The sequence below is a fragment of the Nycticebus coucang genome, chromosome 14 (assembly GCF_027406575.1).
Source record: "Nycticebus coucang isolate mNycCou1 chromosome 14, mNycCou1.pri, whole genome shotgun sequence".
Taxonomy (NCBI): Eukaryota; Metazoa; Chordata; class Mammalia; order Primates; family Lorisidae; genus Nycticebus; species Nycticebus coucang.
The window spans coordinates 405,482-427,831 of record NC_069793.1 but is presented as its reverse complement, the minus strand read 5'-3'; the positions used below and the strand labels follow the sequence as shown (position 1 = coordinate 427,831).

The 22,350-nt window shown below is 61.4% G+C and overlaps 1 protein-coding gene and 1 long non-coding RNA gene across 7 annotated transcripts; one reads left to right on the top strand and one right to left on the bottom strand.

Moving 5' to 3' along the window:
• Positions 1–686: 686 nt before the first annotated feature.
• Positions 687–4,548, top strand: LOC128565237 (uncharacterized). Of its 2 annotated transcripts, none has more exons than XR_008374230.1 (3): positions 687–801; positions 1,013–1,169; positions 1,515–4,548. It is a non-coding gene; the product is annotated as an uncharacterized LOC128565237 (long non-coding RNA). The 2 variants fall into 2 exon arrangements; XR_008374231.1 differs by lacking the exon at positions 687–801 and having other exon boundaries at positions 925–1,169; positions 1,515–1,727; positions 2,146–4,548.
• A 2,462-nt stretch (positions 4,549–7,010) lies between these two features.
• Positions 7,011–19,619, bottom strand: DUSP8 (dual specificity phosphatase 8). 5 transcript variants are annotated; one of them, XM_053561547.1, is made up of 8 exons: positions 19,192–19,619; positions 15,859–15,944; positions 13,486–13,823; positions 12,080–12,218; positions 9,497–9,663; positions 8,908–9,067; positions 8,671–8,794; positions 7,011–8,440 (listed from the first exon to the last, which is right to left on the bottom strand). In XM_053561547.1, the coding sequence occupies exons 3-8, from the start codon at positions 13,714–13,716 to the stop codon at positions 7,399–7,401; spliced, it is 1,863 nt and encodes a 620-aa protein (XP_053417522.1). In that variant the 5' UTR covers positions 13,717–13,823; positions 15,859–15,944; positions 19,192–19,619; the 3' UTR covers positions 7,011–7,398. The 5 variants fall into 5 exon arrangements, with proteins under 5 accessions (XP_053417522.1, XP_053417519.1, XP_053417523.1 ...); XM_053561544.1 differs by having other exon boundaries at positions 15,859–15,949; positions 19,192–19,528; XM_053561548.1 differs by lacking the exon at positions 15,859–15,944 and having other exon boundaries at positions 19,192–19,324.
• Between the last annotated feature and the right edge of the window lie 2,731 nt (positions 19,620–22,350).

Here is a 22,350-nt window from a genome sequence, read left to right as displayed (position 1 = left end):
ACTCCTGTCCCCAGGAATCCTCAGGACAGCCTTGCTAAATGCCGGTCACCTGCAAACACAGACCAGGCATGAGGCTGCGGAGGTGGCCCTGCCTGCAGGGGGTGCAGCACAGCAGGGAAAATCAGGGTGGGCAGCCCTGTGAGGCCCCCTAGGGTCACCTATAGGCCACACCTCCAAGCAGAGATATCACTGACCCTCTGACCACCCTTCCTGGCCCCCCAGTGAGAGGGGAGTTTACCAACACCTCTCTTTTCTGCAGGACCAGCCCTCAATTAATTGCTCTTTCCAAGGCAGGGTCCTCAGGACACAGTTCAAGCTTCTGTCCACGCACCCAGAGAGACACCCAGCCCAGGGCTCAGGCCTGGCCAGCAATGGCTAATGTGGCTGGAAGCAGAAGGCCCTTTGAATTCTGGGGTTTTGCTCACACTGCTCCTCCTGGAGAACTCCTGCTCTTACCCCTCAAGCCCTCTCTCATATGCCTGCCTCTGAGCCATGGCATCTCCTGCACACACCTGTCACAGGAAGCACTGGCCTCATGGTGACCCACTACACGGGCGCTTCTGGGGGCTGCTCGCGTGGATCCCAGTATAGGGGACTCCAATACAAGTCAGTTACTGGAAAAACCACGCGCGCGCGCACACATACACACAGCAGGAGCAGGAAAGGGAGTCATTTCTAGGTCTGAAAGGCAAGGAGGAGTAGCGGCCCGACGTGCGGCTGCGCAGTTGCATATGCGGTGTTCACGCCCCTGCGGCCGTAGGTGCAGCTGGCCTTCCAGCGGGACCGCCAGCCCCAGAGCAGGTGCGGATTGTGCAGGGTTGAGGCCGGGACTGGCCCGGGAGCAGGGGCGGGGAGGCCCGCGGAACAGCAGAGGGCGCTGCCAGGCGGCCTGGCTCTGGGTCGCGGGGAGCCGGTGCGGAGCGAGCCAGGTCTGAGCCCGGCACGGAAGACCTGCGCGCGCTGTGGCCGTGGGCCCTCCCGCGCTGGCAGACGTTTCCTCACCTGGGCCCAGGACCCCGGGCCGCGCCCCCACGGGCTGCGGCTCAGAACAGGCCGTCCCCGAGCCTCAGGACCAGGACCGGAGCCTGAGAGGGACGAGCGGGACGGCGAGTGGAGGGGCAGCGGCGCTTTGAGGATGAAGGGCCGGGCTCGGCCCAGCCGGGCATGAGGTCATTGCGAGCGCCAGGATCCAGGCCCTGGGGCCCCGGGCTGCGGACGGGGGCGCGCTTGGCCTGGGAAGGCTCTGCGCTGCGGGGGGGATCCCTGGGGCTGGAGAGTGAGCAGGCGCTCCCGGGGGAGCCCAGACGCGGCTCCTCCCACTCCAGCCACCGGTGCTCCGGGAACCCCTACACCACTGCCTGGCCCTGGCCCTAACCCTAACCCTAGGGACTATGCGAGGGGGTGGAAGCGTCTCCTGGGGCAGGGGCTTGTCAGGGAGGGAGGCCGGGCGAAGGCAGGAGTGGGAAGAGGGGAGAAACACTGAATCTTCTTTCTGTTGGTCGTGGGGGCAACAGGAGGAGGGGCCGCTGCCCTGCAGAGGATCCAGAGCGGAGGACCGAGAGTTGGGAGCTCACCCTTCCCGCATCGAGTCACTGCCCTGCGTGGCGGGCAGAGTTCCTGACTTTGATCAGCCTACCTAAACGATTCGGGGGCAAACACCCGTGAGATGGGGTCGGAGATGGGCGCCTGGAATGGGCCGCTTTCCTCCTCTGGCGTCAGGGGCTCAGGTGCAACCGCCTCCCAGCCTGCTCCCAGACTCCTGCCCCTCCCACTCGCCTTTGCCCTTCCTACACTTTCAAGCCGTCCTGGCTATTTATGGCGCTGTGGGCTAATTGTGTCAGTGCCAAACCCACACTCGGCACATCCCCCTTCTCAAGCAGTCACCTGCCCTACTAGGTGGCCCCAGATGTGTGGTGGAGGGTGCCCTCCTGGCCACATGAGCAGAGATGGAGGGGGGATAGGGCTGGTGCCCTTGAGGAAGGGGTGAGAGGCACCTTCCCCTGCAGTTCCCAGCACTTCCTCTTGCTGGGCTCCTCCATTTCCACCATGGCTGTTTGGAAAGACAGGGTGAGACTCCCAGGACCTGCACCCCTTGGCTTCTGCCACTCTCAGGAGCCTGGCTCAGCCCTTCTTCTCACTTCACAGGGTCCTCGCCTCCCAACTTGCACCTCACTGAAGCCTCTTCACTCACTCCAGTTCAGCTCCCATACCTCTTCTGTCCCTGAGACCACCTCTCCTCCCCATTGGGAAGTTCTGAAGCAACACCAGCCCTTGCTCAGTTTGGAAAGGCCAAGGGGGCTTCTCGCCCAGATACCTGCTAGTGTTCAACAAAGAGAGGCCTAGCTGGCGTCACTCTGTTCTGTGGCACATGCCTTTCCCCCCAGCCCTGCCAGGACACCACTCTGGTCACATTCAGGGGACCACAGCTTCCATAAGGCCGCCATCACATCCTTAGGGCCTGGCCTCTCCTTCAATAAAGGACCCTGCATCTGGAGACCTCCAAACCTAAGGGCCAGAAGAGACCTTGGAATTGTGGTCTGCCTTACTAGTCTAGATCTCACCCCTCTGCCAGGAAGAAAGAGATCTGTCAGCAGGGCTGGCACCCTGAGCCCAGGCTGAGCATTCAGCCCCTGTGCACTCACCTGTGAAGCTCCCTCCTGGAGGACTAGGACCATGCCCATTGTCCAGACCTCTCAGAGGCCCCATATCTTCTCCTTCGTGGCAACATCCCCTACACACTCTTCTGCAGGAGAGCTGACACCACCACCCCCATTCCATTCAGAGCTACACCACACCCCCATCAAATCTCACCTTGGCTGGGGGCTGTCAGCTACTGCCTGGCTCCCAGCTCTGCACTCAACCTCTACTCCTCCTCTTACACCATGGCCTTCGCAGTGCCGCGCCCCCCCCCCCATGTTTACCCCCAGACCCTCTGAATCCTCTCTCTTCCTAGAAGCCTTTCTGAGACTGGCCCTCTTCCTTTTCTTCTGCTCCAAGTTCCTGAAGCCCTGAGCCTCAGAAGCACCCCAATGAATCCACCTACAGAAGGATAGTCTGAGCTGGAAAAGGCCTGAAGGGCTGCCCAGTGGGCAGAGGAGGAGTGCTTGGGCAGTGAGGAACCAAATCCAGCCCCAACTTTGTCCCTGCCTCTCTGATGAACATTGGACATGCTGCTCCTCTCACTGAGCTTTGGAGAGGGTTGAACTGAATCTCTACAGTGGTACCCAAATCCAGGACTGGATGCCTTCTTTATGCAAGGACCAGGTGCCTATGTACAGTCCAGTGGGAGGATGGAGGCATGTACACAGTGTTAATGTGAGGCAGACTAGCAGAAGTGTAGGATGCACTATAACCGTATTACTCACCCACCTCCCTCCCATTTTCCCATCCATCCATCCACCCGTCCATCCATCTACTCCCTCATTACCCATCCACCTGTCACCTAATCACTCACTCCTCCATCCACCCTCCACCTGTCCACTTACCCATTTACCCACCCATCCAAGGCCCATCTAGTGCCTAAAGCTCTTGGCCTGGGGTGAGGGAGACACAGATATGGGAATAGGCATCAGGCCTTTAGGGGACCTTGTGGGGCAAGGGTATTTGGCTGTGCGGCAGCTGAATTCAGCCCACTGGTACTCATCTCCTGCTTCTCAGCCCAGTTTGTCCAGCTCTTGCTCAAGTTGATTTCTAGGGCCCTGGCTAAGTTGGGGGACGAGATCCCCACCTCATTTGGAGTCTTGTACTGCCCCCGGGTCCTGAGGCCTCCTGTGCCCAGCTGGTCATCCCAGTTAAGGCCCTGTCACCCACTCCTGCAGCTGCAGGTGTTCAAGTGCATCAGTGGGCTGGGAGGGGAAGGGGGGGAGATTGAGACAACCATCAGCTTTTGTCCAGTCCTGGGCTTTATTGACTCCTAGGAGCTGCCAGAGTTATAAATAGCCAGTCCTGAGCTAAAAATAGCCTTACTGGAGCGTCAGCCCATGCTTTTGGCTCCCAGCCTATGTGAGGACTCTTAAGGATTGGGGATTCAAGGACCTACCTTCTTTCCCAGCCCCCAAGAGGGGCTGGCCAGGCCCTATTACTCCCTGCTCCCATCCCCTGAGGCACAGCTGGTATACACACGTCTGGCCAGTGTCACTGGTTTGGGAGGTCCCTGGAGACATAGTCCAGGCCTAGAGGAAGCCACATTAGCCAGGGAGCTGTAGGGCCTAACTAGAAACTTGTGCCTGTTGCACAGTGAGCGCTCAGTACATGGGTGCTGTCCCAATAATAACCAGGCAGATATTGAAGTGACCCCAAAAACCTAGTGTAAAAATCTATTGTGTGGGAATGGGGTGAGGATGCTCACCACTGCACAGCTGCTGACTGTGTGCAGCACACCTCACAGCTGGTATGCGCTGACAGGTGGGGTCTGCAGGCTGGCCAGGGCTGCCTCCAGGAGAGAAGCCTGGTGGCCCAGAAAGCATACATCAGTACTTCCCACAGATGCTGTGTGCCTTGTACCCCTGTACCACACGCACATGTTAAATAAATAACATTTGAAAACCTAGCTGCAGATACACCTCAGACATGCTCCTGTACACACGCACATAGAGCAGGCCTACAAGGAGGAATGGGCTGTTCACAGTAGGGCTGGGGGGTAGGGAGGTGGCAGCAAAATGAACGCTGGGTATAGCACTCATAGTTTGAGTTCCTTAAACTTACAAACATAAACAAGAGAGCTTTACATCCTAGGGGTGCAGCTGATAACCTACTACCTGCCTAGCCCCCTGCAGGGTCCCAACATTCCACCCTGCTCACCTGCTAATCTGGTCAGTCTGACCCAGATTTCCAGGCTCCTGGTCTCAGGGAGCCCCAACAACTGCCCCCCACCACCACCAGCCTCTCTGCCCACCACCCACCAGTCTGAAGAAACAGGCAGCCAGAGGCCAGGGGAAAAGGTCCATCTCAGAATTTATTACAACACATTATTTCCAAATACAAAAGGAGGGGACAGGTCTAGGACCTGGAAGTGTGGCCCACTGGGAGGGAGGCTCTGAGGCAGAGAGGGGAGTGGGCTGGGGCTTGGCTGGGGGACCTGCTGCCTCTCCTCTGCTGGACTTTCCAGCAAATAACAGAAGGGGGCCGCACCCCTTATGGGGCAACCCCAGTGCCAGGCAGTGGCTAGGCAGAGGGCCAGGAGGGGCCCGAGAGGCTTGAAGGAGTCAGCAGCCCCTCCATACTGGACAGGAGAGGGGGGAAGCAACATGGAAAGGGCCCTTGCCCGGCTCACCCAGCACACAGAGGCGGCAGCAGCTAAGACAAGGCTTTCCTCCCTGTGTCAGCCATCCCCTTTGGGGTGACCAATGGCTCACCAGCAAGCGCAGAGACAGACTGAATTTGACAGGCCCTAGATGCCCCAGGACAGGGGCCACAGTGACACTGGCAGCCCTGGAGACAGGACAGGGGAGAATTTGGGGTCATGGGACCTGCATCCTGAGTTTTGGGGCCCAACCAGTGGCCCCAAAACTGTCTCCCAGACAGCACAGGGATGGGAGGTGAGGAGGGGGGAGCCAGTGCATCCTCCACACCCAGGTCACCTCAGAAACCCAACGCAACAAACAGAAGGCAAATTTACATAATTAATAATAATTAACCAATAATAAATACTTAAACCTCTAATCCATAGATTGCAAATACAACAACGATAGCTTATTTTTTGGAGAACAGGGCTGGGACAAAGGGAATAGGAACAGGACTTTTGCTTAAAAGAGGATTGACAGGGACAGAGGGCTGGGGGCCAAAAGAAGAACAAATAGAAAGAAGAAAACAGTCTGCATGGGCAGCTCCTCCTGCCTGGCTTCAGGAGTGGTCCTTCCCAGGCCCCTCCTGCCCCTGGCATCTCTGCAAGGTGACTGACCCCACTGCTAGTCTCCAGGACATCTGAAGGATGAGGGACATATGCCCCCCAAAAGTTTGGGTCCCAATGACCCAGGTAGATGTGGGGCCAAGGCAGCCGGGTTCTTCTCCTGCCCTCACCCCTGGGCCGGCCCACATGGGCAAAAAATCTACCTAGGGGTGGGAGCTGGCATGTCCCCTTGAAGATGTAGGAGAGGCCCTGGGAAAAGGGTATAGGAGGTTTCCTCTCCTAAGAGGCCCCCATGGGGATTGGGGCAGACAAAGAGGTCTTTATCTGCCTTGAGATGGCTGTCCCAAAGTTCTGGACCCCCAGCCCCCGGAAGCACAGTGGGAAGGCAGGCCTTAGCGCCCTAAGCAAGGCAGTACCTGCTCACAGAGCCCATCAATGTACAGACACCTGAATTCCAAGTCCTGCCTGGGACTTGAGGTGGGGTTGGATGGACATAAGAGCCCAAGACAAGCCCTAAGTCCGCTCCTCAACACCTGGGCTGGCAGCTCCCTCTTCAGTGGAGCCAACACTGGCTAGCAAGACCCTCTGCCTGGGACCTCCTGAGGCTGAGCTCCTCTCCTGCAGGTGTGCTCCCTGCCCTGCAGGGGGCTCTGGGATGTAGCAAAGGAGAGGGAGGGAAGCAGCTTCCTAGGAACAGACTTTCTAAGCTAAGCAGTCTGGGAAACTGAACCTGGCTCCTGCAGGAGTGGGAACATTTTCACCCCGTCCCTGCCCCGGGGATCTGTGTCATCTGACATCCAGACCCCCCTTCCGGGGCCCCACTCTGTTCTACTCCAGGATCTCTTAAACCCCTGCCCCATTGGGCCAAACGCCTGTCCACACCTGCCAGGGAAAAGTTCTAGAGTGGTGAATATGGAGGGTACCCTCCATGCCACCAAGATTTGGTCCCAGAGCTGGAGGAGGGGCTGGCAGCGCCTCCTAGGGGCACACCAGCTCCTGGGCCCATCCCCAAACCTACGGCTTTGGTGTGGAACCAGAGAACGGTGCAGAGGAGAGAAGAGGGAGGGTGGAGAAGGGGGGGGTGGTGGGGAGGTGGGGGTCGAGGGAAGAGAGGTTCTGCGGCTCAGTTTGTGGTAAAGAAATTTTTTTTTCCTTTTTTCCCCCTTTTTCTTATGTAAAAGTGCACAAAAGCTGAAAGCTTGGCAGTCTCTTTGCAAAGGTCAGCAGTGTTTCCTGGGATTGCGGAGTTGGGGAGGAGACTCCAGGCCTGGCACCCCAGCTTGCTACTGAAGGTGGCCTCATATTGCTTAGAAACATGTTTCAGTTAAATACCAGACAGTAAAAATAGAGCTCCGAGGACCACCCGGCATGTTGCCAGATCATTGCCAGAATGAACAGCTCAAATAAATAAAAAAATCGAAATATTTACTTCTCGATAAAAATCGCAGTAAAACCATTTACCTTTCTTTGCATTATATATAATATATATTTATAACGGCCAGCTGCTGGCGGCGGAGCCAAGAGCAGCGGAGGAGCCAGGGCCCTACGGGTCAGGACACCTCGATGACCTCGACGCTGCCAGAGAAGCTCCCCTGCTTGCCCAGGGCAGCCAACTCCTCACCGCGAGCGCGCCCCTCTGCCATGCCCTCTTCAAACTCCATCTGGCAGCTGCGGCGCTTGAACTGCGTCTCCGGGCCCGGCTCGTCTATCCAGCCGGTTCGCGCGTCCCGGGGCTCGGCCCGCACCGCCTCCCGCCGCCGCAGGTCGCCGTTGCCTCCGGGTCCCTGCGCGCCCGCCCGGGTGAAGGGCGCGAACAGGGCGCCACCCGCCCCCTGAGCACCCTCGGGGCTGAAGCACCAGGGTCCGTCGGGTGACGGGGTGCCCGGGGAGTCGAGTGGCGCCGCCCAGGCTCCGGGGCCGGTCGGCTGGCCCGGGCCAGGCAGCCCTGGCGCCGACAGCGCCGAGAGGCCGTGCCGCGGAGTCTGCCGGGCCGCGTCGCCGAAGTTCAGACCGAGAGCGTGAGCTGGGGAGCGCGCGGGGGAGCTGGCGGGGGCCCGGGGCCGCCGGCGGGGCCGAGGGCGCGCCTCCGGGGCCGCTTCCGGGCTGTCGGGGCCGGGCGAAGGCAGGCCCACCGCGCCCCCGGACGGGCTGTCCAGCTTGCAGAGCTTCGGGGCCTCGCCGGGGTCGGGGGGGCCGGGGCCGTCGGGCCGCCGGCTCGGGGCGTAGGCCGACTTGATGTCCAGGGAGAAGGAGCGCTTCAGGCGGTTGGTGTCCTGGAGGCGCTCGGAGGAGAGGTGCAGGCCGCGCAGGCCCTGCTGCAGCGCGCTGGTGGCCGGGGCGGGCGCTGGGGGCTCCACGCAGGCACCAGGGGCGCCCTCCCTGGCTGCGGGGGCTGCGGCGCTCCCCGGGGCGGCGCCGTCTGAGGTAGGTGGCGGCAGCTGCGGCAGTGGGGCCTCCGCGGGTTTAGGGTTGGAGGGGGAGCCCGCATCGCCCTGCAGGGCTGCCAGCAGCTTCAGGCTGCGCTCATACTCCAGCAGCTGCCCCAGGAAATTGAAGTTGGGCGAGATAGACGGGCGACGGTCCTTCACAAACCTGCACAGAGCACGGTCGGTGGGGAGGCTGCCTCCCGACTCCCGCGACTCGCTCTGCCTCCCCTGGGCACATGCAGAGGTGTGCTGGGGCTGGGCCTGGGCTCACCTCCCTTGTCAGGGCGCCCTAACCTTGGGCCATTCTCTTGCGGCCAGAATTGGGGGCGGGGGGAGGGGGTAAGACCACGGAAGGGAGGGGCCGGCGAAAGACACCGCCAGAGGGAAGCAGGGTACCTGTAAGCATCGTCTGAGGACATGCCCATGGTCTTCATGATGTAGGCGATGGCGATGGTGGCAGAGCGCGAGATGCCAGCCAGACAGTGGACGATGACTTGGCAGCTGGATAGCTTGGCTTTATCTGGGGGCAGGTGAACCACAGGGATTTGGTGAGAACTGAGACTGCTCAGCCCCTCCACACCCCATCTGGGGGCTGCACCCTCCCGGCCACCACCCCAACTGCCTCCACCTCACCAATGAACTCGATGGACTTGTCCAGCCAGGGCAGCAGTTTTTCACAGTAGTTGTCGTTGATGGGGATGCGCATGAAGCGGCTCTCGCAGATGAAGTCGGGCTTGGGGCAGGAGCTGCTGGCGTTGAGGACGTAGCTTATTCCATTCTGGGTCATCAGGTCCTGGAGGGAGGGGAGGGCAGGGCACATTGGAAGAGGGTGGCAAAAAAAGAGAAGCCCCCTGCTCCCAGGAGAAGCACCAGTCTCCTCCTCCCTGCAGCCTGCAGCTGGGCTGGGCACTGTGCAACTCCTGAGAGCCCCGCCCACAGCGTGCCCTGGGCTCCCAGGAATTTAGGTTGCATGGGCGGTGGCTTTGCCCTTTTCCATCACCATTTTTAAAACACAAGATTCTTTCAGAGCTGGCCAGGGGCCCAGTGACACTAGCAGTTTGGCATGTGGGGCCACTACTTCTGACCCAGCCCTGCTGGGCCCCTCCCTGAAGCCCTGCTGTGGCCCTAGGGATAGAGGCCTGGCTCCCCAGGACCTCCCCCAGGCTCTCCCAAACCTGGCCCCATCCTACCTCCCCCCACTTTCACCTCTGGCCCTACACACCTTGTCCAGGACGTCCTTCTGAGAGCCCAGGTAGAGGTGAGGCAGGATGCGCGTCAGACCTACACTGGGCACAGGCAGGCAAGGCTGGGAGAGGCTCACGGACAGCAGAGCTCCAGGCCGGCCCTCACAGAGGCCAGGGAAGCAGGAGGAGAAGGTGGCAAAGCCCCCTGCAGGGAAGGCACTCATCAGGCAGGCAGGAGAGTGCCCAGGGCTCCCCATCTATCGCTGTGGCCCAGCCACACCCAGCCTGGACCCAAGCAGGGCCAGGAGCATGCCGAGCTGGATGCTGCTCATGCCACAGTGGGGTGTGCGCTGCCACCCACCCATAGCCTGTACAGATGCCCACTGTCCTCCTCATGCAGAATGAAGGGCTGGCCCAGCTGACAGGAAGAGGTGGTCAGCACAGCACGTGCTGGGTCCAGGCAGGGTCTGCTCAGAGACCAAGGGACCCCCTGTTGAGAGTGTGGATCCCATAGCCTGAGGGAAGAGGCCTTCATCTCTCCCTCCATGCCTGTGGCCTGGCCTCAGGCCACACCTTCCTCCTCCCCTCTTGTGCCAAGGCATCTCTCCCTGCCTGTTGCTGGCTGGAGCCCCAGGCCTGGGTGCCAGGACCAGGTGGAAAAGGCTTGTGAGTCTGCAACCTGACATCACCCACGGGGACTGGCCTGCCCTGTGGTGCTCTTGTGGTTGGTCAGAGCTCTGCTCCACCCAGCAGGGGAGGACAAGGAACAGGGAAGCCCTGTCACAGAGCTCACTCCACACGTGGCTGGTGTGTGCCTGTTGGCTTCCATGCACATCCCCTCTGCTGAATCTCAGCCAGGTCTGACTCAATGACTATGGGCAGGCTGAACACGCCTCTGGCCTGCCTCCTGGTTTCGCCTCCCCCATGGCATGTTTGTGAGGCTCCAAAAAGACAGTGACCACGAATACAACATGAGAGTGGACCTGATCACATGTGGGCTGACTGGGCTGACCCCTGACTGGGAACGGAAACTGGGGAACCCCACCCCCCACCTTTGTAAGGCCAGGAGAGAACGACTAGGGACACTAGGGCCTAGCATGCCTCTAGGGACATAGCCCCCGCCACAGGTGGACTGCTGTTTCCAGCCCCAGTCAGTCCATCCTGGACTGGAGACCCTGAGCTCAGGCCTGCCTTCTCCCACTGGAGGAGGTGAGGAGGTTCAGGCAAGGGCTCAGGCCCAGGGAACCTGGTCTTCTTTTCTGCCCTGGTCTGCAGGAGAGGCCACCAGGGACCAGGGTGATGCCCAGAGACAGAGAAGCCTGGTCTCTGCCCTCATCCCTGGCCCAGCTCAGTGGCCAGTTTTGCAGACCTCGACCAAAATTCTGCCGTGTTAGCTCCTGGTCTCCGAAGCAAGTGTGACCTTGGGGGCCCATGGAAATGGGGGAGACTCCAGGCTCTGCAAGTCCAGGCACCAGCCTTGGAAAAGCAGGTGAGTGTTATCACCATTGAGGCCACAGCCCACAGGTTCCCCTGACAGCAGGTTGGGTGTTCACCTCCCTTCCTCCTCCCTGTCCACTGCAGGGGACCTCATGCTGTACTCTCTGTTCTCTCTAGGGCCTGACTAGAGTCAGGGGTGGGGTGATGTCCATCAGAACCCTGCCTGCCTCTGCCCTCTGGTCCTAAGAGTGCCCATATGTGTGCGTAAATCCCAAATCCCATCTGACAGGCTCAGGACCAGTCCAGATGCTCATGGGCACACAGGCCAGCTACCAGACACCCTCTGCCTGTGCCAATCCAGAAACATGGGTGCTCAGCTCATGCCCACACATGCATGGAGAGAGGGCAGCCCATGTTCCCACACACCATCCTAAACCATCCCCCGCAAGCCTCCTAGGTGCCCTCCAGAGCTGGGTACAGGTGGCCAAGGCAGTTGACACCCCCTGGGGCCTCCCTCACAGGCTGGTTGGTCCCTGCTCCCATGGGACACTAGTCCCCAGGGCCCACCAGGCTGCCCATCAACCCCGCCCTATGTCTGCAGGTGGCAGAGTTCAGGGCACTCTGTCACTGTGGGGGGATTGAGGGTTCATACTCCACGCTTTCCCCTTGCCCACCCCAGAGTCCTGATGGCAAGGGCATCAACCAAGACCCCTGTCCTGGGCCAGGGAGGGTCTGGCCCTCAGCTATTGCCCCTGAAGCCATGGCAGGGAGCACTGTGTGTGAGTGTGTGTGGGTCTTCCCAGCCTCCAGTTTGGGGGCACAGGTAGTCCTGGAGGGCTTCTGCTGGACCCCAGCTGCAGCCTCAAACACTAGACTGTTGCTAGGCAACTTGCCTGCGTCTGGGCCTTCAGGAGGATTTCCCTGGGGGGATCCTCTGGTACAGATTGAGGTTTCCAGAGGGTGGGGCCTCTGCCTCCTCCCTCTGACAGGTAGCTCTGGTGGGTGGGGGGCTCCCAAACAGAACCACATCCTTGCCTGGATCCCTGGCCTTTGGATGTTTCCTCCTGTGGTGGAAGGGTCCTGAGTGTGGGGTCCCTGAGAACCCCTTCTCACCCAGGCAGATACTGGCCTCCCCAAATGCCTCCACCCAGCCAGGCTGGCAGTGGGGAGGGCTGGGAGCCCACCTGTGAGGATAGCCACACTGTGGAAGCAGCCGTCCAGCTTGCTGAGAAGGATGGAGAGGAAGCTGTCTGCAGCCAGTACGCTGGCGTCCCGGGTGCTCTGGTCATAGACCACCACATCCTGGGGCTCCGTGGCCTCCACCTGGGGGCAGCAAGGGCAGATGTCAGTGTGCAGCTGGGCCCTGTGGGACGCCCCGCTCTGCCCTGCTCCAGTCTGCTCCTGCTGACCTAAAAAGAGGTCATGGGGCCAGACAATAGGGAAGGAGACAGGTGTTACCATCCACTGCCACACAGGGGTGAAGAGATGGACACTGTGAGTGTCCCTGGGGGCTAAGCCCATGTGGAGGAGACAAAGTGAGAGTGACAGGGTCCTGGGGCCTTAAAGCTCCACACTCTCCACCTGCCTGCCCAAGCAGGTGCATGGGTCGGGGGCAAGGATGTGGCCTGGGCTGGCTCCCGGGTGGCTGAGACAAAGGGAAACATGTCCTTTTGGAAGAGTGCAGGGATGTTGGAAGCAACTACCCTCGGGTCTGTGTTCTCAGTAGGGCTGACTGCTGAGCCAGACCCTTCCTCCTTCCCCAGCACCCAGGGACTAAGGGCTACAGCAGGAGATCCCCCGTCCTGGCCCCTGTATCATTTCAGAGGCAGTAGCTGGAAGCTGGGGTTGGTTCCTCCTGCCCTCCCCAACCCCAGGGCCTGGCCTTGGGGCCAGATGTTGGGGGCTTTTGCTCAGACAGCACTGGTGCCCCACCCCCCAAGCACTCAGCCCTTAAGCCCGCTGAGCTGCCAGCCCCATGCTGGTGATGTCACTAGTAGCCAATGGGATCACACTCCAACCAGGAGTTCTCGCTGGGGGAAATTAATTACCAGATCCCCCTCATTGGAGGTTGCAGGGAGCCAGTTCTGGCCTTGAGGTGGGGGGCTCCAGCCAAGTGCCATCCCACCCAGCTCCAAGCAGGCAGGTTGGTGACCAAGGCGTCCTGAAGAGCCTCTAGGCATGTCGCCCTAACCCCCCACCCCCAGCAGCTGGACTTGATGGGCCTGGGAGGAACAAGCTGTCCCTCCCCCCAGGGCTACAAAGAAATCCTGAGGGGCATTCTCAGGGGTGGAGCAGAGCTAGGAGAGGGGCCTGGCCTGGCCTCTCTCCTGTGAGCTCCCTCCTGCTCATACCTCACTTGTCCCGTGGTACAGCTGAGATACCTCCTGCTGTGGGGGGAGGGAGGTCTCTGAGGGAGAGGCACATGTGCAGAAGACAGGCTCAGGGACTGCCCCATAACACTGAGATGAGCTGGGACCCCAGGAAGCCCGGTTGGGTCTCGAGAGCAGAGGAAGGAGGCTGCCAGCCTGAGGGCTCCTCAGCCTCTGACTCTGGCGGGGACTGGAGCCCAACAGGATGGGTGGGCTGGTACCTGGCTGCGCACGGCTGGCTGGACGAGCTCCGCGATGGTCACCTTGCCCTGCTGTAGCCGCCGCTTCACCAGCTTGGAGCAGCAGATGTTCACGGAGCTGAGCACATGCCAGCTATTGTACTCCACGAAGGAGCGGCTGTCGATGACCAGTGGCCCCCCAGGACCGCCCCGCAGGAGGCTGGCCAGCTTCTTGGCATCCATCACCTTCCTCGGGAGCCGGTCCCCAGCCATGGTGGGGAGCTGGGCAGTGGGGTGACCCCTGAAGTCAGGAGGGGCTGCTCCAATGGCCAGGGGTGCGGCCTCACACTCCTGGTGTGACCTAGCACATGGTGCCAGACCTGCGGAGAGGAGGGCAGTCAGCAGTGCTGTAGGCCCCTGGAAGGGCCGTGGCCAGGACCCAAGGCCACCAGGACATGAGCCCACATGTACCCATGGGGCCTTCTCCCCTGGATGATTAAAGTTCTCATGAAGTTGGAAAAGCCTGCAGGAGAGACTCTTCCCAGCCCTTGCACCGTCCATGTCAGGGTCCAGCTCCCAGTGGACAGAGCAAGGCCAGGGAGGCCAACAGGGGCCCAGAGAGCAGGTTCTCAGGGCTGGCCTGGGCCTTGGGGTGCATGGATGGCATCCAGAGTATCCTTTTCTGTCACTGGGTGGGTGGATGGCATCGCAGGGCACCCCATCCTGTCCCAGGGCACCCTGTTCAGTCCCTAGGGTGCATGGATGGCACCCCAGAGCACTTTGTCCTGCCCCTGGCTGTGCCTCTCCCAGCTCTGGCTTCACATCTTCCCAGCCCCCAGAGCCCCATCAGGCCTAAGGTCCAGAACTTCCAGAACTTGCCTCTCCCTTCCTGGCTCAACCCCAGGGAGCCCAGTCTTTGGAGATGAATCTTAGGGACCACTCCATGAACCAGTGATCCGGACTGTGGCAGATGTGGGCATCAGGGGTGCCCTACCAACTAGGGGACTCCCAGAGGTGGGTGGGCCAGGTGGGCCGGCAGGCCAGGGGCTTGGGCATGGGGGGCTCCTGTGTTCCTGCCATTGTTTCTAGTTCTGTAGGCTGAGGTATAGCACCCTACAAGCCTGCTGCCCAGGGGTCTGGGAGCAAGTGCCCAGTCCCTGTGGGGGTCTTTCTCACCCTCAGAGTAGGGTGAGGATGGGTACTCCAGTCTGAGCACACGCCTCGGATCCCCAGAGCTTCTGGGTCCCAGGATGGGTGGAGTGGGGGCAGCCCTAGGGTGAAGGTGAGTGTGGCTGGGACCCTCAGGGTGCTGGAACGCTCAGCATGGCCTGCAGAGGCTTGGGGCAGAGGGCTGCATGGAGGGAACAGGTGTAGTTAGGGTCTAGGGACTCAGAAGTCCCCTCCTGTGGCTCAGTGACCAGCCTCTGCTACCCCCACCTGTCAAGCTCCATGTTCCCTGTCAACTGCCAGGACTGGCATTCCCCTAGACCCACCCCAAACTCACAGACCCCAAGAAGCAGAGTGGGGACCCCAGGCCTGGGCTCAGTCTAGATGATTAAAGGTCTCATGAAGTTGGAAGAGGCTCATCAAGATGAGGAGCCTATTCTAAGTATGGGGGAACTGAGGCTTGGGGTGGGGGGGTCCACCCCAAGTCATACTCAGGGAGACTGGACAGGCTCACAGGTCACCCCCGCATGGCCCCTCCCTTCCCAATTCTGCCTGGGAGGAGACCTTGGGGCTTACGGAGAGGGGACCACAGTGGGCAAAGGCCCCTCTGCAGGTGCCCAGCCTATAGACGGTGCTTGGGAAGGCACCCTAGGGGTGCTCACATATCACAAACAGCAATGCTAGGGACGACAGTGGTCGCCTCTGTGTCTGGACCCCCACCACTCTGGGTCGGCTCCCAGTCTGAGGGAGGCAGGACACTGACAGTCAGTCCCCAGAGCAGTGGATGCAAGGCAGGTGAGGCCCGTACTCCCTCGGTCCCCATCCGAGGGACACTGAGGGGCAGGTCTAAGGCCCCTACCACCCAGGAATCCTGGCCACCCTGTGCAGCATCTGTGCCCACTGTTCCCAGCAACCCTGCTGTAGGTCCCTTGCCCCACTCTGGGGGGTGCCTCCTCCTAGCCTCACAGGGACCAGGGAAACCCCACCTCGGATATACCTTAAGCAAAGCCAGCATAGCAGCCACCAGAAGCCACAATGGCACCTGGTTAGTGGGGCCTTGGGACCCTCACAGACCCCCCATCTCCAGGCCTGGGCACCATCTTCACCACTATGGAATGAAGTGCAGGCGAGGCCAGGGCTACTGTCCCTGGGCCACATCACACAAGGGGGTCACTACCTGCATGCCAAAGGGGGTCCCCAATTCAATACCGTATGAGCTGTTTGGGGGAGTTTTTCCTGAGTCCTAACCTGAATCTTGTGCAAGGTGGTGAGAGGGTCGCGCCAGGTCCCCAGGGCCAGGGAAGAGCGGTTCCTGCAGGCCAGAGCAGAGCCTCCTGCCCTTGGACAAAGGACAAACAGCTCAGCTCTGAGACCCAGACCCCAAGGGCCACAGTGAAGCATGGGCACTGTAGGCTGGAGGGTCTTGGACAGACGCCTCAATGTCCCTTCACCAGTTGGGGTGGGTTACCTCTCATCTAAACCAACAGAAGCAAATTCAACTGTGGAGGGCAGCTGGGTAGATCCTCACCCCTGGGGCAGGGCCTGAGGCCCAGAGAAGGGGGTGGGTGGGTCGAGTGGGCATCAGGGCCTGCACCTAGCCCCACCCTGGCCTCCCAGGCAACCCTCAGATAGAAGAAACCACCACAGCATTATCATCTGCAGCCAAAGGGGACTTATTAGCAAGTTAGCAGCTCCCGATGTAGCCATGGCAACAGCAGAGGTGCCAGGCAACCACTGCTCTGCACAGTGAGAGCAGGCTCTGCAGCATAGTGGGCAGGTTGCCTCCTCCCTCTCCCCACCTTCCAAGCTGTCCAGCAGGTGCCCAGGAGCTGGGCCTGCAACCACCCCAGCGGGCCCAGGGAACCCCATTTCTACTCATCCTCGCCCTCATGGTCCCAGCACCTATTGCACCAGGCTCACTCCCCACAGCTTGTGGGCTCCCCTCTCTAAAGGAGCGTCCCTCTTACAGGAGGCTTCTTGCCTGTGCTGGCCTCCCAGAGCTCATCCTCAGCCACTGGGTCTCCTGAACCCAAAGCTTCTGGGGGCAGACCGCCCACCTCTGGCCATCCCCAGATGCTATGGACTGGGCTGTCACTGGCAGGTTAAGGGCACCACAGGAAACTTAGGACAGTCTTGAGCAAACCAGCTGGGCTGGCACAGGCCAGGTGGGAACACAGGAAACAAAATGTGGATGTTGACAGTCCCAAGCCCTCCTGCCCAGTCTTTGTCCCACCGGTTCCTGGGAACTGGAGTTCCAGGGCCTGGGGCTTGGGGAGGAGGGCAGGTGGGGATGGACCCACAGGCTCAGCCCATTCACCTTCATCCCAGGGAGGGTCTGCATACCTCTCCTAGGAGCCACCGGCAGGTGCACGCATGCCGGTTTTAGTGCTGCACTGATGCAGCTCTCTCCCTCTCTCTGTGCCAGCCAGGACACACCCCTTTGCACACTGACTCCACACGTGGGGCTGGGCTCACTCCTTACCCACAATCCACCTCTCCTGTGTGCACTTGTACATAGACAAGTGTGCGGAGCACAGAACACACTTACATGCTCACTCACACACACAACCTCACCCTCTGCTTGCCAAAGTCCTCTAGAATCCAGGAGCCATGCAACCCAGGTGCCTGCTCCAGGGCCTCCTCACACAGGGGGGCTTCTACTCAAGGCCTCCCCGAAGTACATTCACATCCCTGAGCACATACACGACAGCATCCTCACCAAGTCACTCTCTGCTGATCAACTAGGGATGGGGAACTTGCCACCTGCAGAGGCAGCAGTCAGAGCTGTGGTCAGAGGACACAATGTCCCATTCAGGTGAATGGGACAAAGGGCTGTGGAAGAGTCAGCACTAGGGCTGGGTGGCAGCTGGGCCACTGCCACCCAGGGGCACCTCTGGGGAGATGCTGCTGTGCTAAGAAGGTCAGGAGAGAGCCTGGTGTTGGCATCTCGGAAAGCAGGAGCCCAGGTGTTCACATGGACTAGCTCACTCTGTCCTCATGCTCTCCCTGGGCAGGCGGGTCAGTGGGGCAGGAAGGGTTTTTCTTCCACCACTTCACTCTGTTTGGCAGGGCCCATGGCAAGGCCAAGCAAAGCCAGCCCTGGCCTGGGGACAAGAGGCCCACTCAGCTCCCAGGGATGAGGTCTGGACTGGGCCTCAGAAACTGACACTATCCCCCTTTCCTCTGTTCCCACCTGGCCTGTACCATCCCTGCTGATCTGCAGAGATTCTACTGGTCACTGTCCTCATACCACATGCGTAAGCCAGCCAGGGCTTCCAGAAGGATCACCTGAGCCTGTGCAGCCTTTCTGGCCAGTGTCTAGCCCTGTTTCTTCTGTGAGGGGCAAACCTGGGCCTTCCCAGCCCCAGCCGATACCCCTTGAGGCATCTATCCAGGTGAAACTTCTGGGCCCAATGAAGCCTCAGACTGGGACACAGGCTCACCCTATCAAAACTTTCTGCTTCTCTGTCCATGGAACTGTCTTCCCAGAGGCAGCCCCTGGGCCCAGAAGCCTCTCCTATGGCTTAGGGCGGGAGGAACCCTTGACTTTCCCACAGCCCTAGGCTGACTGCAGCAGGGGGTATTTCAGTGAGACTTCAGGATGAACTTCCAGCTGCGGTCACATGATCTGTCCTCACGGTAAGGAGCCAGAGCCCTGGATGCTACACTCATCCCAGGGGCTGCCCTGGGAGCAAAAGTGCCTGGTGCCTGGGACCCCCAGAGGTAGGGACACAGAGTGAGAAGAACGCTGCTCCCTGGCCTTCAGCACCCATCCCACTCCCCAGCTACACAGCACTGCAGACACCACACTCCCCTCCTCCATCCCAAGCACCCCTTGGGCCCTCACCACAGCTCCACCCGCCCATCTCCCCTCAGCAGAAGCCAGGACTCGCTGCAGCAGGGAGTCAGAAGGCACATTCTCCCAGAGAGGGTGACCTGGTGGGGGCCGGACCTGCTTTTGGGCGCCCCCTCCCGCCTGTGCCCCATCCCAAGGTGGGCAGAGGCCTAGGAAGGCTGTCGCTGGCAGCCTGGCTGTGCCAGCCCCTCCCCCCGCACAGCGGCCGCCTCTGCCGCAGGCAGGCGACGGTCTTTATTCCGCAGCGGCAGCTGAGCACCTCGGGGTGGGGGGTGCCGGGGTGGCCTGGCCAGACTGGGAAGACAGATCTGCAGCCCATCTCTCGGACACGGAGACAGACCTTTCTCCCGGGCCAAAGGCCGTCCCTCTGTGACCCAGGCTTCGCCTGTCCCCGCCGGCTCAGGGCCAGGGGCGACCTTCTCCGGTCCCGGCCCCATCGAGGGTGCTGACGCCTGGGGCTCGGACAGATCCGCGCTGGGCCTCAAAAGGGTCTCCGGGTCCTTGATTTTGTCCTCCAACCTCCATAAGGAGAAACTGCAGGAAGGCTGCAGAGCGGCCACCGGGTATAGACCGCGCGGGTCCGCGAGGCGCTGCGGGAGGCGAGGCCAGGGCTAACCGGCCCGGCGTCCTGCGAGCGGGGGTCAAGGGCCACTCACCTCCGGAGCCAACGCCGCCGGCCGCGCTCACGCCCCCCGGCCCCACCCGGCCCCGGCAGCCCCGCTTACCACGCTCGCAGTCGCCTCCGGGGCGCTCCGGGGATCCGCGCCGCGGTCAGGGCGCCCGCTGCGCCGCGCTGCCCATGGGCCCAGCGGGGGCCCTCGCGGCCGGGGCAGGGGCCGGGGGAGCGCGCGGGCCGCGTCGCCGTCGCCGTCGCCGTCGTCGCCGCCGCCGCGGGGAGCGCTCGCTCGGGCCGGGGAGCGCGCACTGCGGGCGGGCACGCGCATCCCAGCCCCGCGGCTCGGCGGGCGCGGCCGGGCGGCTCCGGCGCGGGTGGGCTCTGGCTCGGCGTCCGGGCGTCCGGCAGGGTGGGGGCCGCGGAGCCGGCTCGGCCACCGCGCTGGGCGCGAGTGACAGGCCTGGGGCGGAGGGCGGGGCCGCCGGTGGGGATGAGGTCATGCCCGGCGAAAAAAGCCCCTGACGTCACCTGCAGCCAATCAGCGCTCGCGGCTCAGGGGCCGGTGACGTCACCCGGAGCCCCGGCTGCGGGTGGAGAGGAGAGGCCGCGTCCGGCGGCGGGGGGGACCGGGGTGCGGGTCTCGCTGCCGCCTCCCTGCGCCCTCGCCCCAGTCTCTTAAAGGAGCCACGCGGTGCCCATCCCATGCCCACGACCCCGTGGGCCGGCGATTTGTGCCCAGGGACGCCACCTCCAGGAAGCCTTCCTGGCCGCAGGGCTCTCCACCACCCAGGACCCCTTTGCCTCGCCGCGCTCAGAGCCCCGACGGCCTGGACGCGGAGTGCCCGCCGAGGCTGGCGCCGGTTCCCCCTCTTTGCGCAGCCTTTGCCCGCGCAGGGCCGCCTCCAGGAGAGCCTTCCCAGCCCGCTGCCTGGAGTCAGGCCGGGCGAGGCCCCTTCCCTGCAGCATCCTCGTCCCCCGCTCCAAGACCCTCGGAGGTGGGAACCCAGTTGGAAGCTCAGAGGCGACGTGGTTAGCCTCAGGTCACACATCCTGTGAACTCCGGGCGAGGGGTAGGTCTTGAGAACGCTGGGGCTCTGCTGGCGCCAGCCCCCGGGACAGCCAGCCTTCCACCCTTCCCCGGAAGAGCTGCCTCTGCACAGCCCTCCCCGCGCCCACCCTTACAGTGCTGTGCGGGCTGTCCGGTGTCCGCCGCCTGACGACCCCAGTGGGAACATAACAGGGCGGCGTGGACGCCGAGAGTCCGGGTCAGGAAGAAGACACAGGTAATTACACCCTGGGCACGTGTGGGCCAGAAGCATATAGGGGCCGGACAGATGCTGGAGTGAGTGTGCAGTCAGGCCACCGCAGGAGGTGACCACGAGCAGTGGCCGAATGTAGAGGCGGTGCGGGGGGAGGAACACAGCAAGCCGGGCAGGGAAGTCCTGGGCTTCCCCTGGGGGCCGAGGTGAGGGAGCGGAGCGCCTGCAGTCCCTGCCTGTTGACTCTCCGAATGTTTGCCGGGATCTTTTCTGGGCTGGGCCCTGGTGCTGGACTCTGAAGACAGAGGTGGAGGAAGGGCGCAAAGACCCAGTTCAGGGCAGCCCAGGAGCCCTGGGACAATTTGAAGGTAATTGTTTTTGGGGGGTGTGACTGCCCCCTTCCTCACTGCATGATGGAAAGGGAGGGTAATTCACCTTCCATCCTCAAGTCTCCAAGCCAACTCAGGCTTCTTGGGGTAACCCTGTGTCTCTGAGAGGGTCACTGCCCCTTGCTCTGGAGAAGGTTGTTGGAGGTGCCCCTCAACTAATGCTGGTTGAATAAAGTATCACAGAAAGCCAAGCAGGCACACCCAGCCAACTGGCCTGTCCCCTCCAGCCAGGTGGGCACACAGGCTGGGACGGAGGAGGTGCTGGACATGTCTGGCATCCTCCCAGTTCCCATGCTTGGTCTTCCTACCAGGCTGTGCCACCTTCAGCATCCCAGCTCTGCAGGTAGTTGGCAATTTAGTAATTGCTTGTAGCTCTGCTCCGTCCCTAAGAGTCCAGTGGTTGTGTGTCTATGGAGTGGGGTGGTGAGGGGTGGAGTGTCCCAGGGTCAGGCCCAGCACACAGACCAACAATGGGGTGGGCTGGGGGTAGGACCCCCCAAAGGAAGCCCTGAGAGCCCAAGGGTCATTTAGCACTGGAACTGGGTTTCAGTCTTTCCTTTCTCCCTGCCCCAGCCTGGGCCTGGGAGGAGAGGGCCCAGAAGAAGGGGGGCCATGGCTAGAGGGGAACCATGAGGCTGCAGGTGCCACACACCAAGATGTGTGACCAGGTGAGCCTCAGGTCTCAATGGGTAAGGGTCACGTAAATCTGAGTAAGAGAGGCTGTGGCCTGGGAAGGGGACCAGGCAGCCAGAGCGGATTCCTAAGGAGGCAACAACACACCTGGACCTAGGAATGGCATTGTCACCGTCAGATGTAAGAGCTGTCCTCTGAGGGATTTCACCTGGAGGAGATGCCTGACCTGGAGTGAGGTCATCACTGTCAGAGGAGCTGGGGGGGGGGGGGCGGATGTCACTTGGCTTGATGCCTGACCTGGCTTCCTGTCCCTGCCATGCCCATGTGTAGCTCAGTGGCTAGAAAAAGGCAGAAGGTGTTGCTGGGGGCTCCTCTTCTGTCCAGCCAGGATGTGGTCAGGGTCTACAGGTGGCCTGAGAGCATACATTGTTCTTTAAGATCACTATTTATGTCCTGGGCAATCCCTAGCTGGCCCTGAGTAGGAGGCAGGTGGTGACCTGAAGCTCCTTGGGAGGGAGGGTGGCACACATTTGCCTGGATGCCTGGTCAGTCCCTGCCTAGGGGAGTGCCCTGGGCAGGGTGATTGTTCTGTAATTGCAGTATTCATTTTTCATTCACATAAGCACTTAAAACCTTAAGTTTTGCCACCTACTAGTCTGGAGAGACAGGAAAGTAGTCACTCTACAGAGGACAATGACTTTCGGACCCCTATCCCTGCAGTGGTTGGTCAGTAGGGGGCCAACCCCACACCAGGTTAGTTGACCGCCATCCCGCACAGAAGTAGGGGCCTCTACACTAAAGGGGCCTGCCGCTGGGCTCTGGCACCGGTCCCGAGACGGAGGAGGCGCCCAGGGCGCTGCGGGGGCGGGGGCGGGCCCAGTAGCTGCGCTCCCGGGTGCAGGTGGACCAGAGCTGCGGCAGGCGATTCGCGTGCGCCCTCTGCCGTCCGTAGGCCGTCGTTGCCTGTCCCACAGCTGGGAGGATGTC

Excerpts from the sequence above, each read along its gene's own strand:
- DUSP8 (XM_053561544.1), bottom strand. The coding sequence starts at position 19,410 with ATGCGCGTGCCCGCCCGCAGTGCGCGCTCCCCGGCCCGAGCGAGCGCT. Across the intron at positions 9,664-12,079 it reads CAGTGTGGCTATCCTCACAG|GGGGCTTTGCCACCTTCTCC; the intron begins GTGGGCTCCCAG and ends CCTTCCCTGCAG. Across the intron at positions 9,068-9,496 it reads AGAAGGACGTCCTGGACAAG|GACCTGATGACCCAGAATGG; the intron begins GTGTGTAGGGCC and ends CCCTCCCTCCAG.